Source organism: Tachyglossus aculeatus, chromosome 9 (assembly GCF_015852505.1).
Source record: "Tachyglossus aculeatus isolate mTacAcu1 chromosome 9, mTacAcu1.pri, whole genome shotgun sequence".
In the NCBI taxonomy this organism is placed as follows: Eukaryota; Metazoa; Chordata; class Mammalia; order Monotremata; family Tachyglossidae; genus Tachyglossus; species Tachyglossus aculeatus.
Window position 1 is genome coordinate 48,696,182 of NC_052074.1, and position 21,243 is coordinate 48,717,424.

General features: G+C 39.1%; 1 protein-coding gene across 4 annotated transcripts in view; it reads left to right on the forward strand.

Annotated features, from left to right (window-relative positions):
• TANK (TRAF family member associated NFKB activator) overlaps positions 1-21,243 on the forward strand; it is a 71,076-nt gene that overhangs the window by 32,686 nt on the left and 17,147 nt on the right. For 3 of the 4 annotated variants that reach the window (XM_038751721.1, XM_038751720.1, XM_038751719.1), the window contains exons 3-4: positions 11,629-11,737; positions 12,496-12,614. In XM_038751721.1, the coding sequence (XP_038607649.1) occupies positions 11,629-11,737; positions 12,496-12,614 (228 nt within the window). Of the gene's footprint in view, positions 1-4,754; positions 4,776-11,628; positions 11,738-12,495; positions 12,615-21,243 lie in introns of those variants that run through there. The other variant, XM_038751722.1, reaches the window with a different exon arrangement.

Consider the following 21,243-nt stretch of genomic DNA (forward strand, 5'->3'; position numbering starts at 1 on the left):
TGGTATTCGTTAATCAGTTCACTACGTGCCAAGCACTGCATTAAGCGCCAGGGTCGATACAATGTTGGATACAGTCCCTGTTGCATATGGGGCTCACAGTCTAAGTAGGAGAGAGAACAGGTATTTAATCTCCATTTTACAGCTGAGGGAACTGAGGCCCAAAGAGGGTAAATGATTTGCCCAAAGCCACACAGAAAGCAGGTGGTGAAGCGGTATTAGAGCCAGGTCCTCTGACTCACAGTCCTGGGCTCTTTCTAATAGGTCACACTGAAACTGCTTTTTCACCCTGACAAAACTGGTCCATCAAAAATGATTAACTAAAAAAGGGTACAAGCTTCCTGGAGAGCACCAGAATATCCTCCTAGCCTTCTGTCAAGCAGCCTGTCCTAGGTGTATCCCAATTTGCATCAATCGTGGAATGGTTGTAACACAGTGTTTGCCCATAGTGTTTTTGAGTGTAGGAAATCATCTTTCTGTTTTGATCCCAATAAATAGCTGTATCTTCTTTGGAAGTGGCCTGGAAAGAAATTTTTAAGAAGTTTTTGGTGTTTGAGTTGCCATCTTTTTGTTGGCAGAACTAGAATGTTGAAGGTGGCAAATCTCTCGTATGAGGAAGGACCTTCTCTCTAGTATTTTTTTCCACATGACCCTCTCAGCAGCAGCAGCAGCTTATTGAGAGCCTCTATGTGTTATGTATTTTCTTTGACTGTGCAATTGGGAGGTCCTTTTTGTCCTTTAGATGACACCCTAGTTAGGGGTGCCTGGAAGAAACAAGGGCCTGGAGCCCTATTCCTGAAAAAGGTTGCAAGGATGTCATATATTTAGATTGCCAGAAGGGCAGTCCAGAGCCTTGTTCGCTATGTCAAAAGTTGTTCATTCTGCTTTGTCTCCTAGATTGTTATGCAGGATTGCTTTAAGGTAAACAGCTGTTGCATTTCCACGGTGAGAGAATGATTTGAGTTGTTTGTAGGCTCTGAAACCCACGGATGAAAGAAGTCCAAAATATTCTACAATGACAGATGCAGATACATCTGTTATTCCTGGGCCAGGAATAGACCCATCAGATAGCATGTGTTGGGAAGCAGTGTGTCTTCTTAACTCTGGTTCAGTTGAATTATCCAGATTTTGAGGTAAAAGGGTTGCTGACTCTAATGAAGATAGCAATCCCAATTTTACTTAGATTAGATCTCTAGGGCTTAGACTGCTTGAGCAGAAGGACGATGAATTAATGTAAAAATGGCACTGGGATAAATTCTCATGACAAAAATAAAGTATTAGAAGGCTATTTTTTAAGGTGCAGAAAAAGGCATTTGATTGGGTGGACTTATCAAAGGAAATGTCAAAGTTTCCTATTCAAGGAATTTGCAAAGACATGGATATCCTCAATCTTGTTTTCACAACACAAGGCAGAAATGATGTAGGTATATGACTGTTTACCATATTTACCACTGGGGTGGGATGCCTGGGCTTAAAAAGTTAAAATAACTGCATAGTTCAACCTCTTAAAATGGCTTCCAAGGGTGGTCCTGGAATTTATACTCTGCTGAATTTCAATTCTACACCTGATTAATTACTAGAATGTATAAGTTAAGTTTAAGATCAGTGAGCGCATAGAAAGAAACATAAGTAGTGGGGAAAACAGCATAGTATCTGCAAGGAGAAATCTTAACAGTTCTGCGTAAATGGACTCTACTGTTTCCCCTCTCTGTAATTTATTTTAATGTCTGCCTAACCCTGTAGATTTTAAGTTCCTTGGGATCAGGGATCACGTTTGCCAATTCAGTTATGTTGTACTTTCCCAAGCACTTAGTACAGTGCTCTGCACACAGCAAATGCTCAAGCGAAAACAGTATGTCCTAGTGGCTAGGACACAGGACTGTGAGTCATAAGGTCTGAGTTTCTGGTCCTGGCTCCGCCACTTGTCTGCTGTGTGACCTTGGGAACGTCACTTAACCTGTCTGTGCCTGTTACCTAATCTGAAAAACAGGGATTAAAACTGTGAGCCCTATGTGGGACGTGGATGGTGTCCAACCTGATTAGCTTGTATATACCCCAGAGTTCAGTACAGTGCCTGGTATATAGTAAGTGCTTAACAAATACCATTAAAAAAAGAGAGCGAGCATATGATAGAGTTTGTAGACAGGAGGTTGTGAGCACGAGTTCTTAGGTAATGCAGATCAGTCAATGAATGGTGTTTATTGACCATTTACTATGTGCAGAGCACTGTAAGCACTGCAGAACACTTGGGAGAGTACAGTACAACAGAGTTAGCCGATAACGTTCTCTGCCCACAACAAACTTACAAGTGGCAACTGTGGGAATGTAACTTGGGGCAATTAGGAATAGTCGTAGTATTGCTTGAGAGCCCTCTTGCTGCAATGCAAGTGATTGAGTAGTGCCGAATAAGTCAGCTCACAAGGAACTTACAGTTAAAATGAACAAAAATACTTAAGGTATAGTCAAAACAATGAATGTATGATTGAATAAACAAAACAGTGCTGAAGATCGGTATATTAAGTTCATAAGTGTTGTTGGCTGATGATGTTGTTGGCTATATTGTATCTGCCTCTAATAACTAAAAACTAAGAACATTCATGCAATCGTATTTATTAAATGCTTACTGTGCAGAGCACTGTACTAAGCGCTTGGGAAGTACAAGTTGGCAGCATATAGAGACGGTCCCTACTCAACAATGGGCTCACAGGCTAGAAGTCTAGAAGGCTAAGAATACCATCAGAGTGCATCTGTAATCTGACAAATAAGAGAGAAATGGCAGAATGGCCTGAGTTTAGGACCTGTAGACAAGAACTCTGTGGCATTGATCCCTGTCTTGATCATCTCCACTGTATAATCATCTTTCGTTTGCTCCTCTGGAAAAATGTAAAATGATGCTTAACTCATTGAAGTGTTGAGACAATTAATGAATTGATGTCTATAGTACTAGGCAATGATGTAGGTACCGTTTAGTTTTTGCCTTCACAAATCATATTCTTGTTATTGAGTAGAGGGGAGAATAGTGTGAGTAACCAAATAAATGTATGGTGGAGCTCCAGGTGCCTTTATTAAAGGACTGGATAATTTTGGAATAATTGCAGAAACACTAAAAACTGACTAAAACTTTGGGGGTGATTGCTTAAACTGGAAACTTTGAGATGTGGGTTTCATTTTATATATATTGAGGAATTTGTGATGAGCAAAGGGCAAGTGAGCCTACTGCACCCCAGCATCTCCTACTACAGCCTAGCCCTCCCACTTCAATCCCGTAACACCAGCTTACTCGCTGTGCCCCAATCTCCTCTATCTTGCCGCTGACCCCTTTCCCACGTCCTCCTTCCCCCTCCATACATACGAAACCACCACTCTGTCCACCTTCAAAACGTTATTAAGGTCACATCTCCTTGAGGCCCTCTCCTATTAAGCCCTCTTTTCCTCGGCTCCCTCTCCCTTAATCGTTTTCTATGCTTTTGGATCCGTGACCTTTGAACATTTGATATTCACCTGACCCGTAGCCCTGCAACACTTATGTATATATCTTTAAATTATATATTATAAATTATTTATAGTAATGTCTGTTTCCCAATTTAAACTGTAAACTAGCTGTGGGCTGGGAGTGCTTATGCCAACTCTTGTATTGTACTCTTCCAAGCGCTTATTTCAGTGCCCTACACATAGTAAGTGATCAATTATTATTATTACGATGTTATTTGTTGATCTTACTATGTACCATGCACTGTTCTGAGCGGTGGGGTAAATACAGTTTAATCAGGTTGGACACAGTCCCTGCCCCATATGGAGCTCACACTCTAAGTAGGAGGGAGTAGGATTTAATCCCCTTTTGACAGATGAAGTAACTGAGGCACAGAGAAGTTAAGAGACTTGCCCAAAGTCAAACAGCAGGCATGTGGAGGAGCCAGGATTAGAAGCCAGGTCCTCTGAGTCCCAGGCTCATGCCCTTTCCACTGGGCCTCGCTGCTTCTCAAATACCATTGATTGATTAATTGAATGTGGAGTATTTTGCTTTTTAGATTTTATGAAAAATGAAACAGTTGTATTGGTGATGGGGAATTTTTAATTTATGTAATTTTCCTCATTTTAATTTTGTTTACAATTAAAACATTGTGCGGTTTTGTCCCCAGTTACATAGAAGGAATGTATCTTAATTTGACTTGAATATGTGTCTAGGACAAGAAAAGAAGTTGAGTGTGATTATGGACTAACTTGAGACACAACTATCTGATCCCCATTTCTTGAGTTTTTCTCTTGTCTTTTGAATCCCTTTCAGAACTCACCATGCCCTCTGCATTTTTTTAATGACATTTGTTAAGCATTTATTACCTCCTTCCCTTCCCCACAGCACCTGTATATATATATATAAATATATATATATATATGTTTGTACATATTTATTACTCTATTTATTTATTTTACTTGTACATATGTATTCTATTTATTTTATTTTGTTAATATGTTTGGTTTTGTTCTCTGTCTCCCCCTTCTAGACTGTGAGCCCACTGTTGGGTAGGGACTGTCTCTATATGTTGCCAACTTGTACTTCCCAAGTGCTTAGTACAGTGCTCTGCACACAGTAAGCGCTCAATAAATACGATTGATTGATTGATTAAGTTCAAGGGACTGTACTAATTGCTAATTGGACCCCGTTGGACACAGTCCCTGTCCCACATAGGGCTCACAGTCTTAATCCCCGTTTTACAGATAAGGTAACTGAAGTCAAGTGACTTGCCCAAACCGGGTCAAACAGCGGACCAATGTTGGAGGTAGGATTAGAACCCAGGTCCTCTGACTCTCAGGCCTGTGCTATTCCCACTGTTTTCTCCTAGCATCACGTTTCTACCTGTTTATTCCTTCAGTTGCTGGTAGACCACTTGTTTTGGTAGTCTTTGGAGTTGGGAGGCATGTCAAACACACAGAAGCCAGAGTCATTGTGGCCAGATGGTGTTTGATACAGATGGATGGTTAGTCGTCATGCAGATCTCCTAGTTGGTAACTTGTTGCTGCCATCTGACTCAAAGAATCATTCGCACACACTGGCTGTCAAAAGCATCTTCTCTTCTGTCTGTTTTAGCTGTCATGTCTGTGCTCTGTACAGAAGTGTTGACAAGACATTGCTGTTGTACATTTTCAATTTGGTTCTTAGTGATTTTTCTGCTTCGTAGGGTCTTTGATAGTTGCTGGAATGTCCTACTCTGTGATTGCATTGTTTTTTTCAGATACTCTAACAGTGCAACAATTATATGACCTTTGAAATAACGTTTTTATGGTTTTAATTTTATTTTTATCTATCCAAGTTCACAAGCATACAAAAATGACAAAAACCATTTTCCCTTCACTTCCTCCTCCATGTAATTTCTATTTCATCACAGTTTCAAACTATAGTAATTGAAAAAGTCATGAAACTAAATCCTTGTGGTAATTTCCCATTTTGGCCAATGCAACATCCTCTTTTTCCCCTCCAGTCTGTACCAAATCCTTCAGCCAAGATAAAGCTTGCTATGTTGTGAACATGCCTTTGCCCTCAGGCTTCTTAAATCTTGATTTATTTTTTCCTACAAATTATGCAGGCTTTTCCTTTCCTTCTCAAAGCTTGTACCTTTGCTTCACTTCTCTCCCTTCGCCTCTCTCCCTTCATCCCTCCTCATCTCCGCTCTCTGTTCTGTGCCCTTTTAGCTTGTGTAAGACAAAAGTGCTTCCCCTTTTCCTGTAAGTATTCAAAAAACTGACCAACGTGGTTAGCAATGACCTCTCCACTTTAATGTCCTCAGTGCTTAAAGATTTTCAAACTTTAGAATTTTCGGCAGTTGATTACCTCTAGCTTGTTGAAGCTGGTTAGGCTATCAGAAGTGGAAAAAATAGGATCTCTACTTTGTAACCTCCCCAGCACTTAGAACAGTGCTTTGCACATAGTGAGCGCTTAATAAATGCCATCATTATCATTATTATTAGTATCACCTTGTAGCATCTTTTGATCCAGTATCGTTTCCTAGTGAACAAATAAATCATACATTATTTATTCTTCTGTGTATGTATTATCCTATCTTTTTACCTTTGATAATAGTCTCAGAAAGAGTATTTAAATCAAAGGCCAAAGAGCACTAAAACATTATTGCAGAAGCTTAATGAGATAGAAAAAAGTGGTGTGTGTGTTAATGCCCACTGATCACTTTGGTTTCCTGAAATATTAAGATTATTGTACAGTAGCTAAAATGAGTACACAGCGTTGGTTAGAAAAGAGGCTCAAAGTCTAAAGGAGGGGCCATTTGGCCTAGTGAAATGAGCATGGGCCTGGAAATCGGAGGACCTGGTTTCGAATTCCAGCTCTCCCAGTTGCCTGCTGTGTGATCTTGGGCAAATCATTTAGCTTCTCTGAGTCTGTTTCATCATTGGTAAAATAGTGATTCAGTGCCTGTTCTCCCTCCTACTTAAACTGTGAGTCCCATGTGGGCAGATACTGTGTCCAACCTGATTAACCTACCTCTACCCCGATACTTAGAACTGTCCTTGACACATAGTGAGAGCTTAAATTTAATAATAATAATGGTAATAACTGTCAGTCAGTGGTATCTGCTGAGTGACTGTGGGGTGCAGAGCACTGAACTAAATGTTTGAGAATACAGTAGAGCTCATGATCCCTGCTCTCAAGGGTTTACAATCTAGTGACTAGTCATGTTCCCTTTGCTAATTTCCTTGAGAGATGTATATATCACTGGCTTCTCCAAAACTCAGTTTTCTCAGATGGAAAATGGGGATGAAAATGTCAACTCCCTACCTGTGACATCGGAATGTTGATTAAGATCTTCAAACTCCATTGAGCTGTGCATGTTCAGAATTGTACCCATTCTCCTCCTCACCAAGCAGAAATTCCTAACCATTAGCTTTAAAGAACTGTCAGCTCTCTCCCTCCTACCTATCCACTTTCATGGGCCAATACACCCCAGCCGCCATGCTTCATTCCTCTCAGGGTAATGAACTCATTGTGCCTCCTTCTCATCTTTCTTGCCTATGGTCTCTTGCTCACACCCTTCCCTCTGCCCTAACTCCCTCCTCATAGTAGGTGCTCAAACAGTAGTTTTGGAACACCTATTATGTGCAGCACACTGTACTAAACATTTTGGGAGGTACAGTAGAATTAGTAGACATGATCCCTGCCCACAAGGGGTTTACAGTCTAGCCGGAGAGGCAGACTCTAAGAATTTTCAGAGAAGAGAAAGAAGGGAAATAATATGTTCATGAGTTAGAGAGTATAAAGTAAAAGAGTATGTAAGATGCAGCTGCCCATGAGAGCTTGTGAGTATATAAGTCCTCAGGTAGCTCTGCTTCAACCCCACAGCACTTATATACATATCTTTAAATAGTGTATTATAAATTATTTATATTAATTCCTTTCTCCCCCTCTAGACTGCAACCTCATTGTGGGGCAGGAAATGTGTCTGCTAACTCTGATGTATTGTACCCAACCAAGCAGTTAGTACAGTTCACTGCACATAGTAAATGCTCGATAAATACCATTGATTGATTGAGTGGCCTACATCTTCTCCAGGAGGATTTTTCCCAATTAATTCCTGTTATTCCATAAATTACATCTCCTTAAACTACTCTTTCTGCACTTCTGCACCAACTATCCACTTGTTTATTCTCAGCCACCTTAGCACTTTACATATCTGACTTTATTACTAAAGCACTAGCTACATATCCTCCTCCTATTTTATAAAGTAGTTTAGCATCTATGTCTCCAGCTAGTTGAAAGTTCTCTGAGTTCAGGGAGACTGTAAGCTTGTCATAGGCAGGAAATATGTCTGCCAACTCTGTTACATTGCACTCTTCCAAGCACTTAGTACGGTCTGGAGGCCTTTCCAGACTGAGCCCCCTCCTTCCCCGAGCCCCCTCCTTCCCCTCCCCATCCCCCCAACCTTATCTCCTTCACCTCCCCACAGCACATATACATATATGTATATATATATATATATATATACTTATATATATATATATATATATATATATAAGTAAAAGGTAAAATAAAGTAAGTTAGAGAAGCAACGTGGCTCAGTGGAAAGAGCCCGGGCTTTGGAGTCAGAGGTCAGGGGTTCCAATCCCGGCTCCACCACATGTCTGCTGTGTGACCTTGGGCAAGTCACTTAACTTCTCTGGGCCTCAGTTACCTCATCTGTAAAATGGGGATTAAGACTGGGAGCCCCCCGTGGGCCAACCTGATCCCCTTGTAACCTCCCCAGCACTTAGAACAGTGCTTTGCACATAGTAAGTGCTTAATAAATGCCATCATTATTATTATTATTATTAAAAGTAACATAGGTAAGTAAAATAGAGTAATAAACATGTACAAACATATATACATATATACATATGTATATATATGTGTATATGTTTGTACATATATTACTCTGTTTATTTTACTTGTACATATTTATTCTACTTATTTTATTTTGTTAACATGTTTTGTTGTCTGTCTCCCCCTTCTAGACTGTGAGCCCGCTGTTGAGTAGGGACTGTCTCTATATGTTGCCAACTTGTACTTCCCAAGCGCTTAGTACAGTGTTCTGCACACAACGCTCAATAAATACGAATGAATGAATGAATACAGTGCTCTGCGCACAGTAAGCGCTCAAAAAATATGATTGATTGATATCTACTAACTCTTGTATTCTCCCAAGCACATAGTAACATGCTTTGCATGTAGTAGGTGCTCAGTAAGTATTAGAATTCACTCTGAATCAGGTTTATAGAATCCTTCTGTACCATACAGATATATAGCTACTCTTCGTCTTCAGAGGTAACACTACTGATGATAAGGAAACAGCACTGCATGTGTGGCGCTTTAGCACGTACTGAGCATTTGGGCACTCCACACCTGTATCATCCAAAACCAGGCTGCTTCCGAGCCTGGGAGTCAGAGGTCATGGGTTCTAATTCCGACTGCCACTTATCAGCTGTGTGACTTTGGGCAAGTCACTTAACTTCTCTGTGCTTGTTATCTGTAAAGTGGGGATTAAGACTGAGAGCCCCACGTGGGACAACCTGATTACCTTGTATCCACCCCAGTGCTTAGAACAGTGTTTGGCACCTAGTAAGTGCTTAACAAATGCCATCATCATTATTATTGTTGTTATTATTATTATTAGAGACCTGCACCCAGGTCATCCATCCATATCTACCTCATACTTGCCAAAAAAAACCCCAAAAACAAAATCTTAAGTGGGCTAACCCTCAACGTTTGCTACTGAGATACCTGGGGGTTGAACTGAGTATGTGGTCTTTTTTAGGGTGACCTGGTACAAGGAAGGTCCGGTGGGTGATCTGAAAAAGCAGGGACAAAGTAAAGTACCTTGGTGCGTCTCCATTCTTCTCTACAACCAGCCAATCAATAAATCAATCAATCGTATTTATTGAGCGCTTACTGTGTGCAGAGCACTGTACTGAGCGCTTGGGAAGTACAGGTTGGCAACATATAGAGACAGTCCCTACCCAACAGTGGGCTCACAGTCTAAAAGGGGGAGACAGAGAACAGAACCAAACATACTAACAAAATAAAATAAATAGAATAGATATGTACAAGTAAACTAAATAAATAGAGTAATAAATGTGTACAAACATATATACATATATACAGGATATACATATATACATATACATGTATATACATATACATATATACAACCCATCTGGCCCACCCTGCCATGGCCTCTTTTCTTACCTAAACTACAACCCCAATGTGTGGGTGAACGTGTCACTTCTTTATTCTGTACCGCACAAGTGCAGTGCATTGCACCAAGTGGGTACTTAATAAATAGCTCTACTCCTGCTATTACTGAAGCGACACCCAGGCACCTTCTGCCTAACCTTACCCTCAGCTTTGTAGTGGGTCCACATGGCTCGAGTCAGGTGCAGGTATGTGTGGATGATGACTCAACAGCCGGGAGGACCACTCCTCACCAACGCTCAGATCTCCTCCACCTAGCTGCTGTTTAAAAACCTTGGCATGCAGAGTATACACACATCAAATGCTGTCAACTCTCACTTCTAAGTGAATCCTTTATATTTAAACACATAATAAAATAATCTTTCCATGTTTCATGAGGGGAAGGAGATACGGTTTTTGAGGAAAGCAAGCATTTACTGTGAAAGCAAAAGAGCATCCCATAGAGTTTTTTGGTCTCCAAGGATAATAATATCACTGATTTACAAGTGTCGGTACAAGTGGCTCGTCATTTTTTTTCAATCTGCTGGGGTCATGGAATATTCTCACATGATTTGTAGGATTGTCAGATTAAAACTGGTTGAGAAGGGAGTGAGTATAGTGCAAGTTTTCCAAATCTTTTGGAAGCTTACAGTTATTGCTCTCTAAGTGTAATGCAGTAATATCTAGAACATTGCTTTATTTACCGTTGCCATTATAACAAGACATCAGGATTATGTAGATTCCATTACCACCAGAAAAAAAGACTCTCCTACCTCTGAAAGTTGTGCCGTGTAAACATCTTTTGGAAAATTAGCAGAGATAAAGGTTGAGAAGGCTTATGGACAAGACCAACACTGAGTTGTCACCAAATCGGCCACCAAGTCCTTCAGCCTAAGTACTTTAGGGGATGGCACACTGAAGTTTTTGAGAAGTTCAAAATGAAAAAGACACATGTCCATACAAAGATGGTGGTAAACTCATTGAGTTCACCGCCTCAGTAAATCGTGAAAGAAAAATATATCAGTAGGAACAAGAGATAAAGAAGAGGATAGTCAAGTAAATATTAACGATATCTAGGGCAATATGAGGAGTATTTAAATGGGTTTAATAAAGAGAGTTTAAGTAGAACCATTGATTATTGGTACAAGTGTTATGAAAAAGGAAAGTTAGAATGGTAGATGCTACATCCAGAGCCATTAGGATGGATATCGAGAAGGGCAGTCTTTAGACTGTTTTCCCAAGTATCCTCTGTTGCCTCTGTGAAGAGGCAAGTTACTGGGCATAAAGGATCAATGGACTGAGATAAGCAATAACACTTTTATATATTGCGGTGACTTCCCTGGAAAACTATAATGCTTGTAGAAAAAACTTGTCTGTTCTTTGTACAAGATTTTATTTTGTTATGTATATGCTTGACATAAGCCTTTACTCTCTTGCTTTGGAGTTAGCTTGGTATATTTTATAGGCCAGCAAACAGGAAGGACTATAAAATTATTAAAAATTAGTATTTTTTGCTAGTAAAAATTTTTAAAGAATACCTTGTTTATGAAATGCAGTCCCCTAAATCCTTATATTCACTAGATAATTAGCTTTGAGGGATAAACTAGAAATGTTTAAATATTTGGGCCCAATTGTGACAGACCAAGAATTTCATTTTGAATGTGTAACTGAAATCCTTCTCTGAATTTAAATTTTTTTTACACCTTTTTTAGCTGTAAGTGATGTAATAACAATCATAATTATTTCTAGTCATTATGGGCCAAGTTTTGGGTTGTGATGTGCAATATACAATTCCAGGAAAATGACAAAAAAACTTTTATATAACCTGAGATCTCTTGGTTACCTATTTGTAGTGAAAATAAGCTCCAGGTATGTGTCTCTCAGTAATTACCAAACTAACGTATTTTTGGTATTTGCAGACTGAAAATTATGAACAGAGAATACGAGAACAACAGGAAAAGCTGTCGCGTCAACAGTGCATTATTGACAAGCTGAAGTCTGAGTTACTTCTTGCAAATTCTGGGAGAGGTATGTAAATGTTAAGACGGAGATATATAAATTTTATCTTGAGCCTTGTGGAAGAATGGAGACAATATAAGTGCAAGCGTTGACTGTATTTCTCCTTTATAGTAGAATTACAGAAAGTTTTGATATGTCTCACCATATAAGTCATAAACCATTCACTGTGAGAGAGGCACTCTTGAAATCTAACTGTGGTATTGAATAGTTTAATTACTAGTAAGAGACAACAGACAAGTGATTTTCAATATGTCTAAAACTTAGCATCTGAATTTTTCTTCAATTTTTAAAATTCATTCACTAATATTTAGTGAGTTCCTTTTACATTCAGAGGACTGTGTTAGGTGCTAAGAAGAGTGAAAATGAAAGTTATAGTCCCTGCCCACCGTTGAGCTAGCATTCCAGTAGGAAAGACAGGTGGACATAATTTTGGTACATGCAGTGGGAGTAGGAGGTAGTAATGAGAATATGGAAATGAACTAAATGATTGATTGAACTAAATAAGTAAAAAATAAAACATTTATTCCTATGTCCTCAGGGTGTGCTAGTAAAATAATCCATCCAGGGACCTAAATTCTTAGTTTTTCCACACTGTAGAATATAATTTAAAAGAAATGGAAGTTCAAAATTGAATTTAAAATAACTGAGTTAAAAAAAATTAAAGTACTCGATTTGGACTACACTGTATTCAGTGAAGTTGTTATTTTTGGTGTAGTGGTGAAAATGTGGTTAATCGTTGATGTGAATAAAGTGCTTTTATTTTACAGATACTACCCATGGCTATACTCCCCTGCTTGAAGACAGCGAAACAAAGAAAAATGACGTCCCTCTCAATTTGACACTAGATCAGCTGAAACCAGAAATTCCAAGAGAAAAACATTTAAAGGTAATTTGTACTGCCTCCAAGAAATGCCATGTTTGTCATGTAAAAGAACAGGTTTCCAACATCTTCTAGATGGTTTTACCAGTATTGTATAATTCCTGCCACTGATCAATCAGTCAGTGATATTTTTTGAGCACTTGCTCTGAGCAGAGAACTCTACTAATCATTTGGGAGAGTACGGTAGAGTTGATAGATCCAGTCAGCATGGTCTGTCTGGTGGGCCATGGGAATCAGAAGAACCTGGGTTCTTTTGAGAGAGTGAGTGTTCATACCATGAAACCATTACATGCAGTACTCATTCACTTGGAGTTTAGGGGTGGGTTACCTGATTCTGAGTAATTGAATAGGTTAGCATGTAATTGTGCCTGGTGCTAAAGGAGTCCCTTGGCAAATTTGGAAAGGATAAAGGGGGTCAGAAAAATTAGAGGTAAGGTCAGAAGGAATGTAAATTTTGAGTTAGCCGAGGGAGTTTATATTAATAGTACTAATGTTTATGGAGCATCACTTGGTGCAAATCACCATACTAAGCACTTGAAGTACAGCACAGTGCTTCGCACCTAGTAAGTGCTTAACAGATGCCATTATTGTTAAAACAAGGAAGTGACACTTTCCCTCCCACAAAGAATGTACAGTCTAACAGGGGAAACAGACATGAAAATACTTACAGATAGAAGAATCTGCTAATTCTGTAGTATTCTCCCAAGCACTTTGTACAGTACTCTGCCCATAGTAAGTGCTCAATAAATACCATATAATAATAATTAATAATATCAGTGTTTGGCAGTAGGATTAAAGTAAATGTTAAAAGTGATGAGAAGTTGAGAATGACGTGGAGCTTTCAGGATTTTGAAACGGGAACAATGTGGTGTTATCAACTGAGGTGGAAAAGGTAGGAGGAAGTGTGGGTCTCGGTGCAAAGGTATTTAGTATTCTATTTATTTTGTTAATGATGTGCATCTAACTTTATTTCTGTTTATTCCGATGACTTGACACCTGTCCACATGTTTTGTTTTGTTGTCTGTCTCCCCCTTCTAGACTGTGAGCTCGTTGGGTAGGGACCGTCTCTATGTGTTCCCAACTTGTACTTTCCAAGCGCTTAGTACAGTGCTCTGCACACAGTAAGAGCTCAATAAATACGATTGAATGAATGAATGAATGAGGTGAATATTTCTACCTTAGTCATACTGTTTGAGTTTGTATCATTTATAAATTTGTACCTATTGTATCTGCACCATATAAAGAGCTTGGTTCTTCGCTGCACCCACCTGGACTGTGGAATGTCATGGCCTTGAAGCTGAACCAACTATTTGCAACCATAAACCTATATTTTCCCAGAAAAGGTATTTCTGGTCAATCTTGGTCATAGACAGATTTGAGAAAGTAAGTTAAAGGACTTTAACCTGGACATGAAAAGGTCTGAAAGGATTATAGGAGATCAGAACCCTGTCTTAAAATACCATGAGGAATGACCAATAACATTCTTTGTGAGCAGGAAACGCCTACCAACTCTGTTATAATGCTCCCTCCCAAGTTTAGTACAGTGCTTTGCACACAGTAAGTGGTCGGTAAACATGATAGATTGATTCTTAGGACAAGAAGTCTTCCATTCTGTGGTTATCAATAATATTAATAATAATAATGACATTTATTAAGCGCTTACTCTAAGCGCTGGGGTGGTTACAAGGTGATCAGGTTGTCCCACGGTGGGCTCACAGTACAGCAGCCTACATCCCACACAAATGAGGTGTTGTCATTTTATTTCTTTAAAAAAAGTCATCTCATATCCCCCTCTGTCTTTTCTTCTTCATTTCTGAGTTCCGACCTTGAGTAAGAGGAATTAAGAATGAAAAAAAGGAAAGTTGCCAATTAAAAGAAATGTAAGAATTTATTTCTGTTTATTTCCAAACTCATCACCCCCAAGTAACTCAGCCAAAGTAACATAGAATGGTGGAGACGTTAGTGTTAAGTTAAGCCTGCGTAATATATACTGGGTGTTTTGAGTAGATGGTCCCTGTATTTTTTCCAACACCTGCACCCTTGCATTAACCAAAGAGATCTTCATTTTTAAAATGCTCTGCCTCCCACATCTCCCTATCTTTTCTTCTTATCTCTTTCCCTGTATCCTCTTCCACCCTAAAACCCATATTTTAATCCACTATGAGAAAAAGGTTCTTCATATGAAAAAGTTCATTGCAAGATTTATTCAATTATTACTAAATTTGAGCCCCGAACAGGGTCTTCTTACACATTTCTGTGAACTATGTAAATTATAATCAGAAGTGTTAATTTGAAAATAGCTTTATCAGATTAGTGACTAATACTAATTATCTTGAAGAAATCCAATTTGAGGCTTTATATGTTTCTAGATGTATTTATAGCTTATATTTACAAAGGAAATTTCAGGATAAAAGGAGACCTTGGTCCTCTCACTCAACTGTAGTCTTCTCTCCTGCATCATTAACTGCACAATGTCCTTTCATATAAATTACTGTGAAACTTCCAAAATCACAGTAATACAGTATGTTTTGAGGTTTTCATTGCCAAAAAAAGGGCCAGGAAATGCAGCCACTTTGATTTTTTTATTTTTGAACAGAATTGTTCTTGTGGGGTCTTTTTAAATGTGATTTGATAGAGTGCAAACTTCAAAATGCTACTTTGTTAACTTCTGGGAGACAAGGGGCAAACATGAAAACAGCTCCAGAAGCAGTAATAAACACATATCAGCACCACAAGACAGTCTTCATATGTGTACAATGTGGTCACAGCTGTAGATTTTACATTGGCCTTTTCAGACACAAACTGAATTTCACCATCAGACTTCAAATGTGAATCAATCAGTGGTATTTATTGAGCACTTCATGCAGAACACATTACTAAGCACTTGAGAGAGTACAATACAGTTGGTAGAAATGATCCCTGCCCTCATGTATCTTAGAGTCTGGCACTGTTGGTTAAGTATGAGGCTCTTGGCAAAATTGCCCAGGTTCCCAGATTGCATCATGATTGGCAAATGTTCCAAATGAATCAGAGCCTGTCTGCAGAAACCATTCAGAGGATGCAGTTGGATTAACAGATCGTAAATCAACCCCTTCAAATAGGGGTTTCCAGACATGCCTGTAATCCCAGTAGACACACCTTAGGCAGTTAGCACCCCTGTCATGTACCCACTGGGAGTAAAGCAATACTCTAAATACTCTATTTGTACCCATTATAGAAAATTTATTGCAAGTATTTGACTTTTGGGATCAAAATAGCCTTCCTTCCAAATCGATTCTCTAAAGTCATCTCAGCCCAAAAGGTAATAATCAGAATGTATCCCAAGAAAATAGGGATATATGATTTAAAGGTGCATACCATAACATAAATTTAACTTTAGGTTTGGGCAAGAAGCAAAATTTGCAAACTGCAGTAAGATTCAAACCTTTTCAAGTACAGCCAGTTCTCAATTACCTTTGCTCATTGGGGAAAAGAATAGGATAAATAACTGAAGTTTCAACCTTGTGCAAATTCACTTTTTATCAGGTCTACAAGTAAGTAGTATATCTTTTCTATTTTTTACCATTTTCCATATTAGGAAGTTATGAATGAACTGGTCAGTGGGCCTGTAAAATCCACAAAACACTGAGCACCTGAAAGTATAAATATTGAGAGAATATCTAAATATTAAAAGAGGCTATCTTGGAAAGATGTACTCTGATCAAGAAATTAACTTGAGGTCCTGGCCCTTTGAAAAGAGTAGGAATTCGTATTCAAATAAACAAGAATTAAATTATATTGATAGTCCTGTTTGATGTAATCAGTGCTTTTATTGAGTGCTTATTGTGTGCAGGGCACTGTACTAAGTACTTCGAAGAGTACAGTACTACAGAGTCGGTAGACATGTTCTCTGCCCATAAGGAGCTTACAATCTAGAAGGAGGGCCCAGACAAACATTAAAATAAATGACAGATATATACTTAAGTGTAGTGGGGATGAGAATGGGGTGAATATCAAGTGCTCATAGGGTACAGATCCAAGTGCATGGGTGACATAGAAGGGTGAGGAAGTAGGGGAAATGAGGACTTAGGGAAAGCCTCTTGGAGATGTAATTTTAAAAAGGCTTTGAAGGTGAGATGAGCGGTGATCATATATGGAGGGGCAGGGAGTTCTAGGCCAGAGGGTGAACGAGGGCAGGGGATCAGCAGCCAGATAGATGAGATTGAGGTACAGTGAGTTGCATTCTTTGTTCTTCATGTTCATTATTAATCAGATATACCCTCTGCAATCCTACTAGCAGTTCACATGCTAAAGTTGTGTATTACTGGATATTTTATGAACATGCTGTGCAGTACAGCATACACCCACTAGTAATTGCCAGTTTTGTTTACTGCGATTTTCACTTATTTTTTCAGTAGCTGTTTTGGACCAACAAACCCCAGAGCATACCATCATTTCTAGGAAGAGACTGTCCTGCCTTGTATTTACTCTTATGTGACACTACTAATTTTTGTAAAATGCAGACCTCTAGTTGAGTTAGTAAAGGCAGTATAACCAGATTGCTTTATTTGCTGCATTAGAGACTGCCTCACCCCAAATCAAAATATAAAGATAACTTCTCAGAATTAAAACGTAAACCTGAACAATCCATGGGACCCTTACTACTACCCTTTATCATTTGGATTTCACTTTTAAGGCCCTTTTCTTTGGCAAGCATGAGCGCAGCAACTGATTTTCCTTCTAAAACCAAGAGTTTGAGTACACAGCCTATAAACCGCAATTCAGATTTTTCCAGTGTGTAGTTTGGCAACTAATCCATCTTGCCTTTGGCTCCTGCTTCCCTCCCCTAGAATTATTTGAAGGCTAAATTACATCAAAATCTCTTGTGAAATATTACCTGGGTTCTAATCCTGGCTTTGCCACTTGTCTTCTGTGAGGCTTTGGGAAAGTCACTTCACTTCTCTTTGTTTCAGTTACCACATCTGAAAAATGGGGATTAAGACTGTGAGCCCCTTGCGAGGCAGGGGCTGTGTCCAGCCTGATTTGCTTGTATCCACCCCAGTGCTTTGTACAGTGCCTAGCACACTTAACAAATACCACAATTATTATTATTACCACACAATTTATTGAAAAAAGTAGTTTTATACATCAGGTAATCATTATAATTTACAAAAATAAACCCATAGGCTCTTCTTGGGGTAAGGGCCTTAACAGTGAATTTTCAGTGTGGCAAATAACTCATCTTTATATAACCAACCCTCTGTGAAAACGGAGAGCATTTGGGCATTCCCTCCATTTAGAGCATTCAAATGAATGTCTAATTTGAATTATGATTATTAAATAAAGATATTTGCTAAGTGTTTACTTTGTGTCAAACACTATTCTCAGCTCTGAGGTAGATACAGGTTAATCAGGTTAGACACAGTCTCTGCCCAACATGGAGTTCACAGTCCAAGTAGGAGAAGAATTGGTATTTAATCCCCATTTTACTGTTGGGAAAACTGAGACACAGAGAAGTTAAGTGACTTGCCCAAGATCACACAGCAAGCAATTGGCAGAGCCGGGATTAGAAGGCAAGTCCTCTGACTCTGAGGCCCTTTCCATTAGGCCATGAACCGCTGGGCCATGATTTGTTTAAATGCATATAAGGCCTTAACTGATGAGCCTAATTTTCTTGGTACCTGTGTTCTCTTGTAGCAGATAGTTTGCACTCTGGGAGAAGCACTGACTCTTTTAGACTGCTGTTAGCTCAAGGAAAATTTGCAAGCTAGATCAGGTGTGCTGTTAGGCATGTGTTACCTGGCCTACATCAGAAATTTGGACAGGAGAAGGGAAAGTAGCAGGTTATGGAGAGGAGAACCAAGTTGGTGGTAGTCACCAGCAATGAAAGCAGTGGTTTGATAATATTTGTTTAATAGGTGACTAGTAATTTTCTACAAATAAGTCATCAGCAACTTAATTTACAGCCTGAGTACAATCTATCCATAGGAATGAACGGATTCTACCTCTTTAGTGTCCTGCCATCTGCATGATACACACATGGCCGTAATTCTTAGAGGTCCCCTTGTAGTGTGAAAGAGATACTGCTCCTTCCATAGTGCATATTTCAAATCAGGAAGCAACTGTCAATGAAAATGAGACTCAGTATTATCAACTTAGCTGATCAACTGATCAGCTTAGCTTGAATCTTCTAATTTTACATCTGGGAGGGACCTTGAGAGATTATCTGACCAAACTCCCTATCTGCAGGCAGGTGAGCAGCTAAACTATGTAGGACATATGATGTCTATTCCAAACTAAAAATAATCTTTTGGGGATTTATTGTTCTTTCTGCAGAATTGGGAAGATATCCTCTCAGGATCCTGAGTCAAAGTTCCAAATTAATTAATCTGAAAGAGGTTTTTAAGTAAGCTCTACCTTAGCTTGGGAAAGGCTTTACTAAGGTGACTATATTAGTATTTTCCTCAACTTTCCTTAGATTTTTGTCTGTAACCCACAGTATATAATTTTGGTCATCAGTCCATTTTATTAGATGATCAGGTCTATTTTCAGTATCGCTTGCTACTCCTCTTCCAGGTAGAAGTTAACTGTTTTCCTTCTGTACATTCGTTTCTGAGCTGTTACATTCAGTTGACCTCCCAATCAGAACTGTACAGAAATAGGAAGGCACAGATGGCTATAATGGAGTATCACTGGGTTCAAGACTCTGATATTTGGATTAAAAAAGAGCATGATTTGGGATGAATTCTTTGATTCCCTTCTGCAGCCAGACTTTGTGCAGTTGCCAATAAAGGAAGATTACTTGTGAGTTAACATTTGCATTTATTTGGTCACAGCCTGTATTAATCAATGAATCAAACATGTGCCCTGCCCACTGTTTAGTGATTTAAAAGAGAAAAAATATATGTACTTGCAAGTTAGCATTACAGTGACAGATTCAGGAAGTTCTATGATCATGGAGTATGCAGGGGGACAGGACAGGGAAGAGAAGCTTCTGAAATATAATGGTAATTCAGCCCAATAATGGAGACAACTCTGAAGACCTAGTTTTTGATAAACAAGTATTATCAAAATGCATTGTTGCGGGGTATTATTTCCCTTCTAGAATAATCCCCTCAGCATCGAAGGATTTTAAAATCATGTAGTACCATTCAAAGTAAAGCGTAATCTCAGTATCTTAATGTTACTCAACTATCCAACCTGAGTAATGACTGCCGAATACTAAAGAGCTATGGTTTTTTATGGGCTTTGGAGTCAGAGGTCATGGGTTTGAATTCCGACTCCACCACATATCAGCTGTGTGATCTTGGGCAAGTCACTTAACTTCTCTGGGCCTCAGTTACCTCATCTTTAAAATGGGGATTAAGACTGTGAGCCCCACGTGGGACAACCTAATCACCTGTATCCTCCCCCAGCGCTTAGAACAGTGCTTTGCACATAATAAGCGCTTAACAAATGCCAATTATTATTATTATTATTATTATTATCATGGGATTTGTTAAGCGCTTACTATATGCCAAGCACTGTATAAAGCCTTGGGGTAGATAGAAGATAATCAGGTTTGACACAGTCCCTGTCCCACTTGGGGCTCACAGTCTAAATGGGATATATTAGAGAAGCAGCGTGGCTCAGTGGAAAGAGCGTGGGCTTTGGAGTCAGAGGTCATGGGTTCAAGTCCCAGCTCTGCCAATTGTCAGCTCTGTGACTTTGGGCAAGTCACTTAACTTCTCTGTGCCTCAGTTACCTCATCTGTAAAATGGGGATTAAAGACTGTGAGGCCCCTGTGGGACAACCTGATCACCCTATAACCTCCCCAGCACTTAGAACAGTGCTTTGTACATAGTAAGTGCTTAATAAATGCCATTAAAAATAATTCAAAAGCCATTCTATCGAAAATACTTATTTTCATTTGCTTATAATGAAAATATACCTCATCTGTAAAATGGGGATTAAAGACTGTGAGGCCCCTGTGGGGCAACCTGATCACCCTGTAACCTCCCCAGCACTTAGAACAGTGCTTTGCACATAGTAAGTGCTTAATCAATGCCATTAAAAAAAGTTTAAAAGCCATTCTATCAAAAATACTTATTTTCATTTGCTTATAATGAAAATATACCTCATCTGTAAAATGGGGATTAAAGACTGTGAGGCCCCTTGTAGGACAACCTGATCACCCTGTAACCCCCCCAGCACTTAGAACAGTGCTTTGCACATAGTAAGTGCTTAATAAATGCCATTAAAAAAATTCAGAAGCCATTCTATTGAAAATACTTATTTTCATTTGCTTATAAATCACTGTGAAACTTTCCTAAGTACTGAAACATCTAATACTTGGAAGTCACCTTAAAGGTGACTTGATTTAGACAAGGTTTACTCAGACTATATGTAAGATGTTTGGCCTCAAAAAGAGTTAGGAGGTGGGGGATTTTGGTGAGTCAAATTTAAAGCTTGAAACTCAGCCTATGACTCATTCTCCAGGAGGAAGTTATGGGTTAGGTAAGAAATTGTGTGAAGCATAAATTCGACTCTTCTGTAACTACCTCTCCTGTGGTTTCATATGACCCTTTCAATACACAGTATTTACTGGGGGGGCAATTCTATGCAGAGCATTTTACTAAGCACATGGGAACGTTCAGTATCAACCCTGCCTTGAGGT